Consider the following 19102-nt stretch of genomic DNA (forward strand, 5'->3'; position numbering starts at 1 on the left):
ACGCATGGTATACTTACAACCAGCGCTGGCATGCAGGAGAATCCAAAGGGGTCTATCAAGAACCCCACTGTGTGCACGTGCATAAAGCGTGCCCATTCACATACCTGCCAGCAATCAGCACTGGTGCAAAACCTGCTCAGCGGACAAAGGAGATGTAAGGATTCTGCAGAAACTACGGAATGCGAGTTAAAGTACTCACTGAATACATCAATATAGATATTCTTCTTTAGTGGGGCAGTATGAGATATTACACGGTCCCTTTAATTGTAGAATAAGGATTGGTTTAAGAACATTAGAAAAATGGAGCGATGAACATGGTAAACTAGTTCATTCATCAGCGGTAATGTATGGGAATGCAGAACGCTATAATGCACTGTTAACAGGCCTCACCCACATTACGATACTAAACTATCACGTCACTGCTCTTTCACCTACTTATACCCCAATGTGAATCTACCTCTGACCCACTAAACAATGGGCAATCAAAGTCCATTAAATAAAAGAAAATCTCCGGGCACGTTCCTATTGCACTGGAAATTCAAAAAGACCCAAGCACAGCCTCCACCTTAACAAGGACAATGAGTCAAGCCTTTAGAGAGCAATTAAACCTCTTCATTTACCAACAAATACCTTAAATTCTGTATTTTAGACTATCCCTGTTTAATACATTTGAAGACCAGTAGGGCAACAGCTAATGTGCTATCAATGGTAGGCCATTCCGTAGCGCTGTACAATGGGTAGACAGGACATAACAAGCATGTAACATAAAAAATTGACTTAGAGACAACAGGTGAGGAGGGCCCTGCTCAAAGGAGCTTACAATCTAGAGGGGTTCCCGATGCCCTAGCCCCTAGTAGGCATTTATTCTGCCCAAGCCGTTTACGCCCCCTTAACAGGAGGACAGGTCATCAAGTTACAGGGGAAAGGGGAAAAACAAGCAAGCAGAAATACCCTATATGGAACGGGGAGGATAACACGACAAATAGCTAAAGCCTCACTAAAGAAAATCACCGGGGTATGAAATTAAATCTGGAAACAGGCAATTCACCAGCATACCTCAGTACCCTAAAACTTTTATCATGAAGTCTATATAACAGGAGCATTATAATGTAAAATGTATATGTCATTACAAAGCATGCTGTCTGCAATAATGTACGGTTCCTATTTAAAGAATCGGGATGATTGGGGCTGGCCCTGCTATATTGTGCAAAAGGTCAGTTTAGCTGGGGGTCATCTGAATGACTGAATAGCATTACACATTCCGCAATGCAAACCCACCTGAAGTCAAACATTCTTCACCTATACATTGGCTATGTTAATGGACTCTTGCACATAGGTGAATACAACACGATGCCACCTTTCAGATTTTAATTGTTGCCATTAACTTTCAAAACCTAATCAAACAATAGTGTTGCCAAATTTATAATTATTTTTGGTTGGATGATCATTTTAATTTGAGCAGTTTACCCAACAGGTCACCAACGTGTTGGTATAAGAACATAAAGGAGGGTTCGCTATTAAGCTTTTGTAGCTGGGAGTGTCTCTGAAAGGTAGACTAAATAAATAATGCAGCAATATGTTATATAACAACTAAAGCAACTAAGTCCTTCCATGTGCGCTCCAAGGCCTTTCTACAGGCACAGTGTACAGCGAGACACGCCATATGAAATGTCACTTATGCGCCAAATAGCATAATCAGAGCTTTGATAAATCCCCTATTAGGTTTAAGGTTCTGAACATCTTTTGGGGGGCCTTTAAAGATTGCTCTGAACCTAAACAATAAAATATTCTATTAAAGATAATAAAAAAAACACTCAGGATGAAAAATGAAGACTGTAAAAAAGACTTGGAATGTGTAATCTGATGATTATTTATTGTTTTATGTACATCAAATCCCGTAGCGCTGTACAATGGGTAGACAGGACATAAAACAATTTGACTTACAGAAACAGGTGAGAAAGGCCCTGCTCAAACGATATAGATAGATAGATGATAGTCCAATCTGAATACATTTATTCCAGATGTAATTTATGGACCGCTTGAAAGATGCCTTTAAATGACAGGCATAGGGGGTAATGTTAGAGCATCGCCACACACGTGTTAATGAAATAAACTAAACATTGAACACGATATCACAACACACAGATTTTTGGTAATGTGAAGGCTGCGAGGATTAACACTCCATGTGCCACTTTAATTAACTAACGATAACATCTCTGAGATGCATCAACTGTAGTAGGTGGAAACGGCGCATATCTCCAACAATAATGCGAACCAACATTATTTATAACAATAGAATTCTTAAGGAAGTTGTGTGACTTTTGGCCGAGCTTTCTAGTATTACCAGCGATTTCTGGGTTTAATGTGCTTTTAACCTTTGCCTTGTGAAACCTTCGGCATCACCAACATGCGCGTTAACATTACAAGAAACACACTGGGACATTGACCTGTCAAAGATATTCAGATAGCAAGATACGTAGCCCAGCGATAAGATCATCTATTTGCTAGAAGCCTCAGGTTGGCTATTTACAGGCACCAAGCCAGTCAGTCAGTTAACGGATCGGCATGCAGCCCATGTCGTGGCTGTCTTTAAAGTCATTCAGGTTAAAAAGAAAAATACACTGAGGGACCAGCAATAGTGAAATACATGGTATGATTTACCAGCTCAGAGCGCTACACGGATATTATAACTAATACCTAATATATAGCAACAATAGGGCGACATCATCTGCTTCGTTAGGAACGCGTATCGAAAAGATATCAGAAGCCTAAAACCATACTGAACATATGTCTAACCTGTAACTGGGAGACATTGCAGAAACTTTCTCGCAGTAATTGAGAGAGGATGACAGGATATATACAATGTTTATACAATATATACAATGTATCAATGCATATAGCAACATTCACTTTATAATATTGTATCCCTCAAAGCCACATCGTAAAAGAACCGACCAAGATCCTCAACCAGTACGGCTTCTGGACAGGAAGATGGTCCCTCGTGATCCGTCTGAAGGCAGACTCCACCTCGCCGGACGGGCTCCAACACCTGCCGCAGAGCTTCGCCCTAGGTAATTCTACAGGCATGCTTTTCTACCCTGGTCAACCCACAACCTGCAGACGATGCGGTCAACTGGGTCACAAGGCGGAGGAATGCCAACAGAAATCCTGCAGGCACTGCAGGGTGGTGGGGCACGAGACCAAAGACTGTCCACGAAAGAAGACCTGTAACCTGTGCGGCGATCCTGAGCACATCTACAAGGATTGCCCCAAAAGATCAAGGTCATACGCAGCGGTAGCAACAGCCAAGGCCCCGGCCAAGGTCCCCTCATCGGCCCCGACCAAGGCTCCAGCCAAGGCGACGGCACCGCAGACACCCCCTCCGGAAACCCCGAAAGCGGCACCCAGGAAAGGTAAGAAAGCAGCTCCCCTCCCTGCCAAGACTGTCGTGGCCCTGCCCGCTGTCAAGGCTCCCCCTCCCCCCCCAGAGGCAGCGCCATCCCTCCCCTGTGCTGCCTCCAACCCTCCCTGCTTCACCACCTTCACCCTCCCCCCCCTCCTCCCCCTCTCTGCAGCAGCTCTAACCCCTCCCCCAGCTGCTGCAGACCCCGACCCCGACCCTTTCCCCCCTCTTGTTTCCGCTGCAGACAACCCCCTGGAGATGCCGCCAAAAGGAGCCGGAGCCAGAAAACGCAAACATAGCGGCAAGAAGGAGGAGGAGGAGGACGAGGACAGCGAGACTGAGACGAGCCCCACCAGGAGCTCTGTCCAGAAGAGGGCGCCACCACCAGCCCCCACCGTCCCCTCTCCTCCCGAGCCCGCAAATGACGACGAAGACACGCTGGAAAAGATGGTCCAGGACCTGACCCCGTCGGATGAGCCAGCCACCGAGACCGAGGCTCTGATCCTCAACCAGCTGGACATCGACAACCAGGTCTCCCTCCTGGAACAGATGCTAGACGAGGCCGCCTGGACCCCCATGAACCCCATCGACCACGGCGGGGAAGATCCTCCCCCACCAGGGGGAGGAGGTGGTAACTAGTGCCTCTGTTTGAGCTGACCTTTTTTTCTCCCAACTAATGGCGTCAATTTCTATTTTCTCCATTAATGTAAGGAGCATGAAGGACCAGTTCCGGAGGCGCGGTTTACTAACCTTCCTTTCTTCTCAGCAGTGTGATGTATATATGTTGCAGGAATGCGCTTTACCTTTCTCTCGTTCGTATCGCCATCTATGCAGGGAATGGTCTCACGGCCCGTCCTTCTGGTCCGGCGGGAACGGCTGCAAGTCGGCGGGAGTTGCTATCCTGATCCGAGGAGCCAACTTCACGGTGGACGCTGTCCAGGAGATGGTCTGCGGCAGACTTCTAGTCGTGGACGGATCCTGGGCGGGGGAGCCTGTCAGGCTCATCACCGTGTACGCCTCCCCGGAAAAGAAGCAACGCCTGGAGCTTCTCCAGAACCTGCGGACCCAGCTGACCACCGCCAGGACCGTAGTGATAGGCGGGGACTTCAACTGCCCGATCGAGGAAGGAGGGCGCACCTCCACCCACGCAACAAAACTGGACGTGACTTCGAAACTGCTCAGAGAGATTGTCACAGAGGCATCCTTAAAGGACGCTATGGGCTCCATCGGGACCGGCTCCGTGAACTATTCTTGGAGCCGGCCGGATGGCTCTGTGCGTTCCCGGATAGACTTTGTGTTCACCTCTCGGGCGGTAGAGCATCAGCAGTGCTCCATGGTGCCCTGCTACTTCTCGGACCACAGGGCTGTTCGGCTCCAGTGTGCCCTGGGCAAAGGGTTTCCTCCCGGTCCAGGCTCCTGGAAGCTGAACTGTGCCCTGTTAGAGAGGCAGGAAATTGTGGATGAGCTGCGTAATGTATATTCTGATTGTGTCAGTACCAAGTATCTGTTCCCCACTGTAACCCAGTGGTGGGAGTTTACTAAAGTAAAGCTGCGCTCTTTCTTTCAGGCTAAAGGAAGACTCCAGGCGTGTGAGAGGAAGAGGAAATTCAGACGGCTGCAACGCAAGCTGCAGTCCCTGTTGGACCTCCAACAGTGCGGATGGGACGTGGACGAGGAGCTGGAGGAGACCAAGGAGGGCCTGAAAAGGCACTTTGAGGAGGAATCCAGGCAAATCGTCTTCCGTTCCAAGGTGGAGAACCTGGAGAAGGGTGAGAAATGCAACTCTTTCTTTTTCAGGAAGCTCCACTCCGCCCACACGCCCCTGACGGAAATGAGAGACAGCGAAGGTGTGGTACGACAGGGGAAGGAGGAGGTCCAGAAAGTGGTCGTCGACTACTACCGAGATCTCTACTCCCCCAAAGACACAGACCCGGAGGCTGCCGAACGGTTCCTGTCAGGTATCACTAACACCATTGATCCCGCAGGCCGCGCAGCCATGGACGCCCCCTTGACGCTGGAGGAGCTGCACTCTGCCGCCAGATCCTTCAGGAAGGGCAGGACACCGGGCAGTGACGGTCTCCCAGCCGAGTTGTACACAACGCTGTGGGACCTCATCGGCCCGGACCTCCTCGACCTGTACGAGGAGATGGTGGTGGAGGGCAGGATGCCCCCCACGCTGAGAGAGGGAATGATCACGGTCCTGTACAAGCGGAAGGGGGAGAGACGCGACCTGAAAAATTGGCGTCCCATCTCTCTCCTGAACGTGGACTACAAGATCCTCGCCAAGGTACTAGCCACCAGGTTGAAGAAAGTCATCGGGCAGATCGTCCACCCCGACCAGACCTGCGGCATCCCAGGACGCCGGATCGCGGACAGCCTGGCCCTCATCAGGGACACGATCTACTACATCAAGGACCGCAACGTCCGTGCCGCTCTGGTCACCCTAGACCAAGAGAAGGCATTTGATCGACTGTCTCATGGTTTTATGGGTCAGGTACTGCGGAGGTTTGGGCTGGGGGAGATGTTCTGCTCTTACGCTAACCTGATGTACCTTGATATCCGCAGCTCGGTGCTGGTGAACGGCTGGAAGACTGACCCCTTCCCTGTCCTCTCTGGGGTCAGGCAAGGCTGCCCTCTCTCACCTCTTCTTTTTGTCTGTTGTATAGAGCTCTTCGCCGAGTGCATCAGACGGAATCCAGAGATCAGAGGGATCACCGCGCCGGGCAGAGACAAGAAGGAGATAAAGTGCTCGCTCTACATGGACGACGTGACCATCTTCTGCGCGGATCGCCGGTCGGTGAGAGCGCTCGTCCAGACGTGCGAGGACTTCAGCCGAGCTTCAGGCGCAAAGGTCAACTGCGGGAAGTCGGAGACCATGCTGTTCGGGCAGTGGGACCTGACTTCTGAGCCGATCCCGTTTCCCGTCCAAACCGACTTCCTAAAGATCCTGGGAGTCTGGTTCGGCAGAGACGGCGCGGCCCTGAAAAGCTGGGAGGAGAGACTCAACAAAGTAAAGCAGAAATTTGGGCTGTGGAGCCTCAGAGACCTCACCATCGAAGGGAAAGTGCTGGTGCTGCGCAACGAGATTCTTCCCGTGCTGCAGTACGTGGCTCAGGCCTGGCCCTTGCTGGTCACCATTCACCGAGCCATCAACCGAGCAGTTTTCCACTTCATCTGGGGCTCCAAAATGGACAGAGTAAAGCGCGCAGTGATGTACAAGGAACCCGGCAAGGGAGGCAAAGGAGTGCCTGACATCCCTACCATGCTGAGGACCTTCTTTGTGTGCAACTGCGTGCGCAGGACTCTCAGAGACATAGCGAAAGGCTCTGCTGGAAACTCCATGTCTCGCTTCTTCCTGCTGCCCCTGTGGAGGCAGCTCAAGTGGGAAAAGTGGGACAGCTCCGTCCCTTACAATTGGACCATGCCCTGGTTCTACTCGGACGTGGGCAAATTTGTAAGGGAGCACCAACTGGAGGGAGTTAAACCAGACTTGTGGTTACCCCGTGTGATCCACAAGTTCATCAGAGCCAAAGACACTATGGAGAACATCCCAGGGCTCCCCGACGCCACAGCCAAGACTGTCTGGGCTAACGTGTCGTCGAGCAGGCTAACCAACAGGCATAAAGACATGGCATGGATGGCCATTCAGGGAGGCCTCCCCCTAAGGACATTTATGCATGCCAGGGGGCTGTGCAGATATAGACACTGCCCACAGTGCCTTGTGGAGGAGGAGACTTCTCTTCACTTGTTCTGGCGGTGCCCGTTTGCACAGGCTTTGTTCAGAGCCCTGGAGCTGGATCTCAAGGACTCTATCGAGAGAAAGTACCTGTCTTACCATTCGGTACTTTACGGACTTTTTCCAGGAACACACACGGAGAGCGCCATTGAGGATGCTTGGCGTCTCATGTGCTGTGTAAAGGACGCTCTATGGTTTGCCAGGAACCGCCTGGTGCTGAGGAGGGAGCAGGTCACAGTCCGTGACTGCCGCAGGCTTATCCACAGCCTGCTGAGAGACTACTCTCTCAAGGACAGTCTAGAGGCTGAAGACTAGCCCCATTCTCCTCGGCCCCCTCCCCCCCCCATTTCCCCAGGTTATGTTCCACCAAGTGCTAACCATATGCGCCACGTCTGGAAATGTAATTGTACACTGCTTCTACTGAGCTTTCCGTAACTGAAGTCGTACTGTAACGTGTATTGCCCTGCGCTGCGTCGCAGTACTGCTTATCGTCTACCTGTACCGATAATACCGATTTATGTACTCCTGCTAAAACAGGTTGATGTCTGTTTTATCATAATCAGTTTGTATAATAAACTTAAATACAAAAATCCCTCAAATCACTGCACTTTATACACAACCCCATTTGCTGACTGCCACAGAGTCGGCCTCCAGTGCAGACAACATTGTCACTGTTCCCCGACATAGTAAAGCCTTTGTTTCGTTCTCTGCTACGATACTAAGAACCCTATTTTCTAAAGCTTTCCGTCTCAAAAAGCTGCTTAGCTGCTCAGTTCTCCCTTAAAGTTACAACGCACATTAGGGAAAGAGGACAACAAAACAGGTAACACTTGAAACGAAGGTTTTGTAATAAGTTCTGCAATATGCAAAGTGTTTGTGACACGGGGTAAGAGGAGAAATAAACTACGTCAAACCAAGTGAACTGGTTAGGTAGGGAATGCAGATCTGCTTTATATAAAAATAAAAAAACACTAAACTAAATAATTTATCCAATTTTGTAAAATAACACAAATATAATTTACAATACAAATAAAAAGGCCTTTCAGATCAGCCAGATATATCCTACTGGCCTTAGCTTTTTATCAGGAGTGAAATAGGTTACCCAACAGCCTGAGACGCACAATATAAATGGTGGCTGTGAATCAGCCTTTTCGCTACGTAAAGTAAAAAGTAGGTAAAAGGCCGAGGTAAAAGCAGTACAAGCTTACAAGACCAAGCCTCAGTGTAAATCGGATGACTCGGTTACAAATAGTGCAAAGGTTACGTCCGGAACGCCAGCTGCTCAGCTTGCGGCCGCGCATGGTGCGCAACGCTATGCGGATTTCACTAACAGCATATAACTGAGGAACCCTAGACATATCGGATCAGAGCCTTTCCTCGGCTGCCATATTTTACCTGATATTTTATAGTTAGAGATAGAACGTTATGCATTAGGTAGTTAAGATAACAGAAGCTTGCCATTACCTGCTCTCTATTATATGGTTATGTCACCAGAGAATGGAACACAGAATACAGTGCGCATGGCTTTACATTATGAAGTAACTTTTAAATTTTTTTTTATTTTTTTTTATAACAAAAGACCTCTGACAAACGCTGTGGACCCCACTATAATACAGCATTTCTCAAAACATTCCCTTTCCTGTTATTCACAAGCTATAGAAAATAAAGAATACTGCAAAGTCAGGCATGATAATGAATGAATGTGAATATTGTTACCGCACACTATTTATACACCACCGACCCCGATTCATTACGTACTCTTATTCGTTTACGTAGAAAACACAGAATTTGTTGTTAGGTGAGCCGGCTGAATGGATCTTGTCTGCCTGCTTTTAAGTCTTAATCCGTCTTGGTCTCATCATAGATTCAGTACAGGTTTATGCCTATCCCATGCATGTTTAAATTCCCTCTCTGTGTTAGCCTCTACCACTCCTGCTGGGATGCTGTTCCACGTATCAATCTCCCTCTTAGAAATGTAAAACGTATGTTCCAACTAACTTAAAAAGCAAGCTTGTGCAGTTTTGCTTATCATCTCTTGAAGAAATGAGACATCAGAAATCAGGCGCACATGCTGCGGATGCTGTGGGCTGTAAATTTACAGCATCCGGATGGTCCTGAAGCAGGAGTAACTGTGACCTAGTATGAGTAATGGAGTTTTTAGGGTCACAAAACTTCTTACGAAAGTTAAACATGCAGATCATATCCAGAAGTCATTAAAGAAGGCGAGTTAACACGTGGACTAAGCCAGCAATGGGTAACATTTTAAAACATTCACAATAATCTTTTTTTTTTTTTTTTAAATCACATTCTTACATTGATTTGAAATCACAATAAGAAAGAAAAGATCTTGGAGAAAAATGGATGCTTTTTTCCCCCCCTCTTTATGTTGAATATTTGATCTTTGGAGGTTGTATTGGTACCTTTGCACTTTGGTACAGAATGACAAGCTGTGGAACTTTATCGCAAATGATCTAGATAACTTCCAAAGCGTACCTGAGTGGAAAACAAGCTGCATAATGTGCCAGAACTTCTAAAAACACACAAAGCTCATCTACAGCGTAAGAAATATATAGCCGGGAATAGAGATTTAACCCTTAAGAGACACTAGCCTAGAAGGCTGAGGCTTATATATGCCTGAAACACCTGACAAACTCTAATACCTGCAGATATTAGCAGGTGCAGAATTCCGCTGCTTTACACAGGAATACATTGGTTTCGTGAAGGAGGCATTACATGTAATACAGGTGCACAGGATGCTCGCCATGATGCGGGTAAAGGTCCCGCCATCTGAGGCTATTGTACACCTGCAACTGGCAGGTAACTCGCACAGCATTTATGGCGCGAAGTACATCTCCCTCCATGCAGGAGAGCTGGCCGTGTGAAGTCCGAGCTACATTCTCACAGCACGGAGTTTACGCTCGGATTGTCCCCCCCACCCCGGGCCTCAGATGCCCCTCAGTGACGATGACTGACTGGCCCACAGAGTCATTCTCATACGCAAAGCCCTAGTAATGGCCTGACACCCCCTCTCTCACCTCCGCTTGCTCAGCAGGTAAAGCACGAAGAGCGCCGCCCCGGCCGCCGAGGAGTTGCGGACAGTCAGGTACTTGCTGTACACCGGCGCCATGGTCACTGTCAGGAGAAGGGGAGGAGCAAACACAGAGGGGAAGCCGGTCGGAGCCGCGCAGCATGCCGGGAACTCTGCTGGGCACGCCCCTAACCTCTCCTACTTCACCGTTCCCATAGCAACGGCAACGAGTTGGGCAAGTAACTAAGCTATGAGGTAGTAATTCATTCACAGGATTCCCTGTGCTGCTGCGTGCGGGGAATACATATCACACAGGACGGCGAGGAGTGCCAGCAACAGGAGGCAATTATTACTGTACTGTATGGGCACTTGCGCCCAAATCAGGGTGTTATCCTAACATTAAAATATCAGGAATGCGACCTACAACACCGGGGCTTATTCACTAAACGAGGAGTTGTGGTTTGAACTCCCTCGCTTCACCATTCACTATGAAGGGCCAACACTGGCAAGTTTCTCCAGCAAGAAAGACTGAACTGGCCCTGTATAATGCATAATTCATGGTTAATGATATTTCAGCATAACCATTGATGCTTTTCTAAATTGGAGTATCTGCTTAAATAAAAGTGACAATTCACAATATCCCATACCTCCCCAGATTCATGAGGTTGGAGATGCTGCTGGGGCCTGGGGATTTAGCAAGACTTTTTATGTTACATTGTGACGAGTTAGAAAATATTTATATAACTGCGTTAGGTGTTTAGAAAAAGAATATATTCGATTTACACAAATACCTTATAAATACAAATATATGTGTTCTAGAAAAGAATGGCTAACATGGTCACCCTAACAACATACACATTTCAGATGTCCAAATGGGGGCATTTATGTTTGTGGGTGTGACACAAGGTGAGGAGAGGCAGGGCCAGGTCTGGAAGTGGGTGGAGTTGGTCCGAAAAGTGGGTGGGAGGAGGGGTTGTCTGCATCCCTTACTAGAATACGGTCAGAACTGCATTGGAGCTCTGTGCAGCAAAAGCACAGCACTCCTGATCTGAGGATCTCCCTAACCAGCCAATGCTCCTGCAAACGGGACAGTGATGCAGCTACATGGGACAATGCCTAAAAATAAGGACTAGTCCGCAAAAAAAAAGGGACTATTGGAAGGTATACAACACCACCCTAGGAAAAAACTTCGCTGCAATGGTTATGTAGTCAACTTTACTCAGACAAAAGAGAAATATAAATAAGCAATTAGAAAGCGGCAGTTCACTTTCCTAACATCAATAGTTTTTCTATGAAGTAAACAATGTATGAGATGTTGGGTATAGCTTCAAAGCCTTGTTTTTCTACTCTATTAATTAACACAGCTTAAAAGGTGGAGAGAAATCTTTTTTTGGCGTGTTGCTATGATTCTATTCAATGCACAGGCCATTTCTTGAAATCTACATGCTTCACTGCATGCCTCCTGTTAAAAGGTCCTTAGCTCCCATCAGGTATCCATCGTTCCGGCAGCTACCACCTCTCTTTAGCTCTCTCAACTGTTTGTTGTCAACTGTATACTTTTATATCTGGGAATAGTGATCATGTTGCTTAAAAATGTAGAACAAATGTTTTGCCTGATTTTCCTTTTGATTACACTAAGTGTAGCAAGATGCTGCTCCTATATAATCGTGTTTCAAAATTCTAAAGAAGCCATCATCAAATAAACCAATTGAATAAACCATAACAACAAATCTGTATATTTATTTTTTATTTTAAATGGCAGGGCAGTTTTTATGATATTAAACATCTGTAAAAAAAATCCTTGTGAAAGCCCTGAGAGGATTTTCAATAGAACTCATTAGGTTTAAAGCAGGGGTGTCCAAGTTTTTTCTGCAGTGAGCCACTTCATCAGAACTGTATATGTGTGCGGGCCGCACTCATTTTTCACTGTGAGAAAATATGGCCTTTAATTCAGATTAACCCCTTCTCGACCATTGCCGGTTCAGGACCGTCATAACAAGAAGGTCACTAAATGACCTTTGACGGTCCTGAACCGTCAAAAAATTAAATAAGCTTAGAAAGTGATCAAGGATCACTTTCTTCGCTTAAACGGCCTTGCTGCAATGCCTCGATGTCGAGGCATTCAGCAAGGCCGAGATCGGCATCGGGGGCCATGTCTGGCCCCTCCCCGGGGCGTCAACAGCCGCCATACATTGTATGGCGGCGGACGCCCGTTTTAAAAGCGTTTAGGAGGCGATCAACGATCGCCTCCTAAACTTAAATGGTGTCGCTGGAATGCCTCGATCAGGAGGCATCCAGGGACACCAAACACTTACCTCTGGGTGGGCTGTGGACGCTCCGGGAAATAAAACAATAAAGACGAAAAAGCATACATTCAACCATGCAAGTCAATGGAGCCCAGCTTTCTAATCACTATGTGATTAGTAAAATATTCAAAAAAAATAAAAATAAATAAAAAATGGGAAAAAAAATAAAAAAAAAATGTGCTAACATTTAAAAATAATTATGCAGTGATTTCACTAGATGAACCATCCAGTACCAGCAAAATGTGTAAAAAAAAATATAAAAAAAGTATTAAAAAATAAAATTAAAAAATAAAGTTTATTATTTTGAGCAAGTGCTAAAATTTCTCAAAAATCTCAACAAAGAGTTAAAATAAAAGCACTTCAAATACCCAAGGGGTGTCTAATATATAAAAAAAATGGCTGATGGGGTAAATTGGAGTGGCCTAGCTCAAAGATAGGGCATAGGTACAGACTGACCAAAATGGAGAAAAAAAGCGCACTTCCCAAATGTGGCATTTTAAATCTGAAACAACCCGACAAACCCATGCATGTCGGGTATCACTGCACTCAGGAGATGTTCCTCAACACACATTGGGGTGTTGTTTGACAGTGGCATATACCAGGACCTGTATATCTATAACTAAATTACAATTTGTGTGAAAAAAAAATAAAAAAAATTACTATTACAAAGTTTGACAAAGTGTAGTTCTATAATTGGTGCATGGAAAGGGTTAAAATAAAAGCATTTGGAATACCCTGGGGTGTCTAGTTTTCAAAAATATATGGTTTGAATGGGTTAAATTGAGTTAACCGGCTTCAAAGATATTCCAAAGAGGAGAGGGAGGCACAATGACCAAATGACCACCTGAATTACGCATGCCCCAAAAGTAGCCTTTTACCAGCCAAACAATCTGACAAACCCATGCATGTGGGGTATCGCTGTACTCAGGAGATGTTGCTGAACACATATTGGGGTGTTGTTTGACAGTGACATATACCAGCACCTGTATATCTATAACTAAAGTACAATTTGTGTGGAAAAAAAAATAAAAAAAATTACTATTACAAAGTTTGACAAAGTGTAGTTGTATAATTGGTGCATGGAAAGGGTTAAAATAACAGCATTTGGAATACCCTGGGGTGTCTAGTTTTCAAAAATATATGGTTTGAATGGGTTAAATTGAGTTAACCGGCTTCAAAGATGTTCCAAAGAGGAGATGGAGGCAGACTGACCAGATTTGTTAAAAAAGATTTGGAAATCATAAAACGCTGCTTGTACTTACTGCCCTATAACTTACAAAAAACAGCAAAAAAAACATAAAAACATTGGGTATTTCTAAACTCAGGACAAGTAGTAGAATCTATTTAGCTAGTTTTTTTACTTGCTTTTTTAGGTGAGTAAAAGATTTTTCAAATAAAAGTCATAAAATTTGTTTTTTTTTCAATTTTTCACCAAGTTTTTTTAATTTTTTTTATAGTAAATAAGATGATACGATCAAAATAATGGTATCTGAAGAAAGCCCATCTTGTCCTGAAAAAAACAATATATAACTTATGTGGGTACACTAAATGGGTGAGGAGAAAATTACAGCTGAACACAAGCACCACAAAAGTGTCAAAACAGCCTCGGTCCCACAGGGTACAAAACGAAAAATGAGCCCGGTCCTTAAGGGGTTAAAGTAAAATAAATGACACAAAACCTTTACTTTTTCTCTCAGTGATTTCTGGGCCTAGAAAGTTTTGTGACTACAAATTCAGGATTCTGGATAAGTAAAAATGAAATAGTTCTATTTAATCTAGGGATGCACCAAAATGAAAACTCTGGACCAAAACCGAAAATTCAGGGTTCACTTAGCCAAAACGGAAAATTACCCCCCACACCTTTAAAAATAATAAACAAATCCCACACTTATAATAAAAGTAAGTTACACACCAAAATTGTTCAAAAAATTTAATAACAATGTTGTATATATTATGATTGTTAACAGCAATCTCAGGCATACACAGATTCCAGCATGTACTGGTTGGCTGGGCATGATAGGAGTGTGATTGCTGTCAACAATCATATATAAATTAATATTGTTATTGTGTTTTTTTATACAATGTTGGTGTGTTAAAAGTAAGTAACACAACTGGACAAAAAAGATCAACAATATGACTTGGCATGATACCCAGGCAACCAATAAATGCTGGAACCTAGGCATGATGGGACTGTGATTGCTGTTAGCAATCACACTCCTATCATGCCAAGTCAGCCAGTACATGCTGAAACCTGGCTAGCTGCTCCCCTTGTGTATTGATGGGGTCTGCACATCACTTACAGCCACCCTGTACCATGCCCCCCACCTACACATCCATGTTATCACACAGACACACACACTCATTAATTCACAGATTCATTCCCTCAATCATGCATACTCATTCAAACACCCCCATACCTGCACTGCAGCTCTCTTGATGCCGCTCACAGACTTCAGCAGGGGGCGCAGCCTCCCTCTGTGTTCTCTTGTACTGCACAGGAAGCAGGACTGGAGCAGAGTCATGTGATGTCATGTACATTCACGTGACTCTGCTGGGTTCGCTTCCTCTGTGCAGTACAAAAGACCCTCCCACAGGTAAGCACAGCATAGCTCTTGTGATCCCGGTTGCCCTGGCTGCCGATCTCACGCGCCTCGAGGTCCCGCGGGCCGCATGATGGACGCCCCTGGTCTAAAGTAACAAGGGATCACTTCTGATTGACAGCCGGCTGTTCAGAGACTTTAGGGAAGACCCATAGATGGACATTCTGGAGGAATTATGTATTGCAGTGATATATTTAAAAAAAAGGGATATTATCCTTATGTGTGTGAAATATATATATATATAAAATAGAATTGGATGGCAGATCAGAACCATTCGGTCCATCCATTCCAAATGTTAAAACTCAGACCTTAATCAGTCCTTGATCTTGTCTTGGATTCAGGATAGCCGTATGCCTACCCTATGTATATGGAAGAGAGTTTTTGTAAAGGCTCTACTGAACAGTGGCTGAAAGATTTTATAGAGGTATTTAGGCACACAGCTGGGTGAAGATGCCGGCTGCATTTGTGCAAAGGTGATGTGACAAACCCATTAGCAGATAAGGAAGGTGTGAACTGTTACAGAGAGTACAGGACACACACCCATCACCACAGATGATATACTTTTGGAGTGTATGTGACTGGCCATCGGGCTGTAATTAAGAAAGAAAAAATCCATAACGAGTTTTGGCCGTCTTTTATTTTGAAAGACGTCCGTCTCGCTATTCCCATATTGCAGTCCTGGGAGGCTGGTCATGGGTTATACTTACCTGACGTCACATTGCTCCGCCTAGAGGATTGGCTGAGCACCGCAATTCAGTTGGGGTGGTCTGAGTTTCTTCCCTGCTGTGCTGTGAGTCTGTGACTGACAGACTCACTCACTCGTCATGAGGGTGATCTGACCAGCCAAGGCCCAAAGGGTATGATGGTGAAAGCATGTGTGTCTGGCTATGTTAGTGTGTGTGTCTGGTTGTGTTAGTTTGAGTATCTGGGCATGTTTGTGTGATATAATCTGCACCATAGTAAACAGGTGGAGCTAAATTATGTGGGTTGGGCGGAACTTTGGGTCAGTGGGTGTGGTAAATGTATAGCTGTGCTGCAAAGCGACCTTGGAAATGTTTTTGAAATGTTGGTAACTATGGGGGTTAGGTATTGGGAGCATGCGAACTATGGCTGTGCACAGTTAGCAGACACGTCAGTGCTATTTGCCACAAGGCCACCAGCAACTGGCACTACATGAAACGAGCAATATTTCTGAGTGAAACAACACTAACACTTGATTGCTTCAGTGGATCAAAAGAACACAGTTACAACACTTGTTTTTCTATCTAACCAAAGAATAATGTGGTCAATTGTTTCATATATGTGTAGTATGGTATATAACGTGGTCCAGAGTCACACATTAAGGCACTCCATGGGATGACCAAGCTACCCCCACATGACATCAGACACATCACAATGTATATTTCCTAATAAAACATTTCCTGAACAAGGAATCGGTGCATACTCATCACATACTTTTTAATCTGAGCCTTAAATATTGGGGATTCCATTACACTTTATAGCCGTATATTGCTTTGCTCGCCACTACATTAAGGTATCCCAAGTTTGGCAAGCCTGTATTGCTTATTATGGAACTGAATCAGTGAGACTGCGCTGCTTTTAAACCTATTCCTATGGGTCATTTTAGCAACACCTCAATTTTTTTATTTAAATGCTTTTTTAGGGTGTGCTTCCATTTTCTGTACTTTATATAGGTAAACTGCCGTTCAAAAGTTTTGGGTCACTTAGAAATGTTGTTTGTTTGTTTTTTACAGAAAAGCAAATTTTGTCCCTTGAAATGGATCAGAAATACAGTGCCGACATTGTTAATGTTGTACATTGTTAATGGAATATCTTCATAGGTGTGCAGAGCTGTGCAGAGTTAACAAAGTTTTTGTCAATGGGGGCAGTCAGAGAAAATATGTTTAATCCAGTAACTGCTCCACATGTGCATAGGATGTGCATGGTAAATGCCCAAGGTTTTGTGCTGCCTTAATCCATCAAAGCATCAGGACGGCCTCCAGAGGGCGCTGCTGCTCTACAATAAATGAAAATTAATTATCTTACAAATCACTACTGAGGTGACTATGAGCTCATCCAAATGAAATCTACATCAGGATCACAAACAAATATGTTTGTTCTAAGGTTCTTTGTTATGGACGAAATCTATAGAAAATCATAAGAATATTTTTAAAAATAGTTTTAAGAATAAAACTTACAAAATCATTGACTGATTGTTGAAGCATCAAATTTATGGATCGCCATGAGTAAATTAGAGAAAATGGCCCTGCCTCCCAGGGGGAAATGACCCTGACCCCCAGAACTCAAAGGGTTACAGCGGCAGTAATTACCATATATCTCATGGAGCACTGAAGGAACATTGTTTTAATGTAAACTTGACTTCTCACACAGACTTACCTTTCCACAATGCATTCTTATTTTTCTCCTTGTTTTTTCCTCTACATACCTCTACATAACCTATTTTAAATTGTAATTTGTCTTGTTGAAAGCAATATGTAGTTTGTTCTTCTTTAAGAGGACATGTATATTTAGAAATATAGAATTTGACACCAAATAAGAACCATTTGGCCCATCTAGTCAGCTTACTTTTCCTGACCTTAACGGTGTTAGATTCAGCATAACCACATTGCCTGGTGGTTGATGGTGTGGCTCCTGTGACAGATTAGATTCTGCGGTGCGGTCGCGCCCACCTCATTTGGTAGCCGTTGGCTTTAAAGTACCATGGTTGCTTATGTGGCTAACACATGCATGCTTAACTTCCTCATCTGTATTTTTAAGTGTGCTTATAGATTAAGACTGCAATATTTTAGCAGTTAAAATACTTCTGTTCTGCTTCTTCTTGCCTCGTGGAAAGCTGTTTGGAGGAACCATAGAAATGTTGTGGCATTATACAAATCTGTGATACCTTTCTATGACTTTTTCAACAAGGAAACAGCAAAGAAGATATTTAATCAGAGGAAAAAGTAGCAAGAGGTATTCAGAGGCTAAGCGTCCGAGCCAAGCCTAGTTTGTGAGATGGTGGCATATTATCTTTGTGGAATGTAGTCAATAGCCAAGTTAATTGTCTATTATCTGTTTTTGAAGAAAGCCATTGAAAGCAATATTGTTACTTTACAAGAAGCCCAATAATAAGTTGTTTCTAGATTTAAAGGAAGACTCAACCGACTTTTATTTACTTGAAGCATTTTATGGAATTTTTTACACTTTGTTGATACAGTACACTTTGTTCTTTCCGGCCTATTTCTCTGGTATTGACTTTCTGTATCAGTACATGAATCAGTATAAACCAACCAAAGTTATTAAATAATCTCAAAAGCAAAAAAAAAAGTGTTTGCTGAATAATCTCGTAATCATTTCCTTATCTAATAGTCACAAAAACAACAGCTTGAATGAATTAGATCTTCATGTTCTTTGTGAAGGTGAATTTAATTAGAGCAGATATAAATAGTACATTGATTTGTTCTCTGAACTAAGAATAGCTTGGAAGGCGTACTACTATATACAGGGAGATGATGTGCTATTTTGTATTTTCCAGCTACCAGTAATGTGTTGCTAACCTGGAGAAGTCTTTTCCAGCTCCCAATGCATTTGATTATACACTAAGGTGATTTATTGGTCAAAGTTTAGTAATTTGCATTCCTCTTAACATATTAAATGGGGAGAGGGACACTTTTGGGTTGTGGTTAGGGTTGTGGCTGGGGCTTTTCCAAGACTTCTTCTGAGACTTTGTGACCTAGTTATTTATATAACAAATATATAGACAAAATATTCTTATCATTTATTGTTTTATATAGTGCCATCAAATTCCGTAGCGCTGTACAATGGGTCATACGAATTATACAGTTTAATTTAGAATCACATTTTCTCCTGCTCACATAAACATTTTTGTAACCTAGGACTGTAACACCAAACATTGAATCTGTAGGAAACAGGGACATAGGGGATGGTATTCTGTGATGCACACTGGCCTAGGACTGAAAATCAGCTCAGTGTGCATCACAGAATACCATCCCATATGTCCCTATTTCC

The 19102-nt window shown here is 44.2% G+C and overlaps 1 protein-coding gene across 1 annotated transcript in view; it reads right to left on the minus strand.

Annotated features, from left to right (window-relative positions):
• Positions 1–10266, minus strand: part of LOC149279421 (ATP-binding cassette sub-family D member 3-like) — a 26159-nt gene extending 15893 nt beyond the window's left edge. Inside the window, 1 exon segment of the mRNA XM_089501183.1 lies at positions 10163–10266. Coding sequence (XP_089357309.1) covers positions 10163–10266 — 104 coding nt within the window.
• Positions 10267–19102: the final 8836 nt, after the last annotated feature.

The sequence above is a fragment of the Sceloporus occidentalis genome, unplaced genomic scaffold, assembly GCF_023333645.1.
Source record: "Sceloporus occidentalis isolate IW3139 unplaced genomic scaffold, rSceOcc1.0.p SCAF_166, whole genome shotgun sequence".
In the NCBI taxonomy this organism is placed as follows: Eukaryota; Metazoa; Chordata; class Lepidosauria; order Squamata; family Phrynosomatidae; genus Sceloporus; species Sceloporus occidentalis.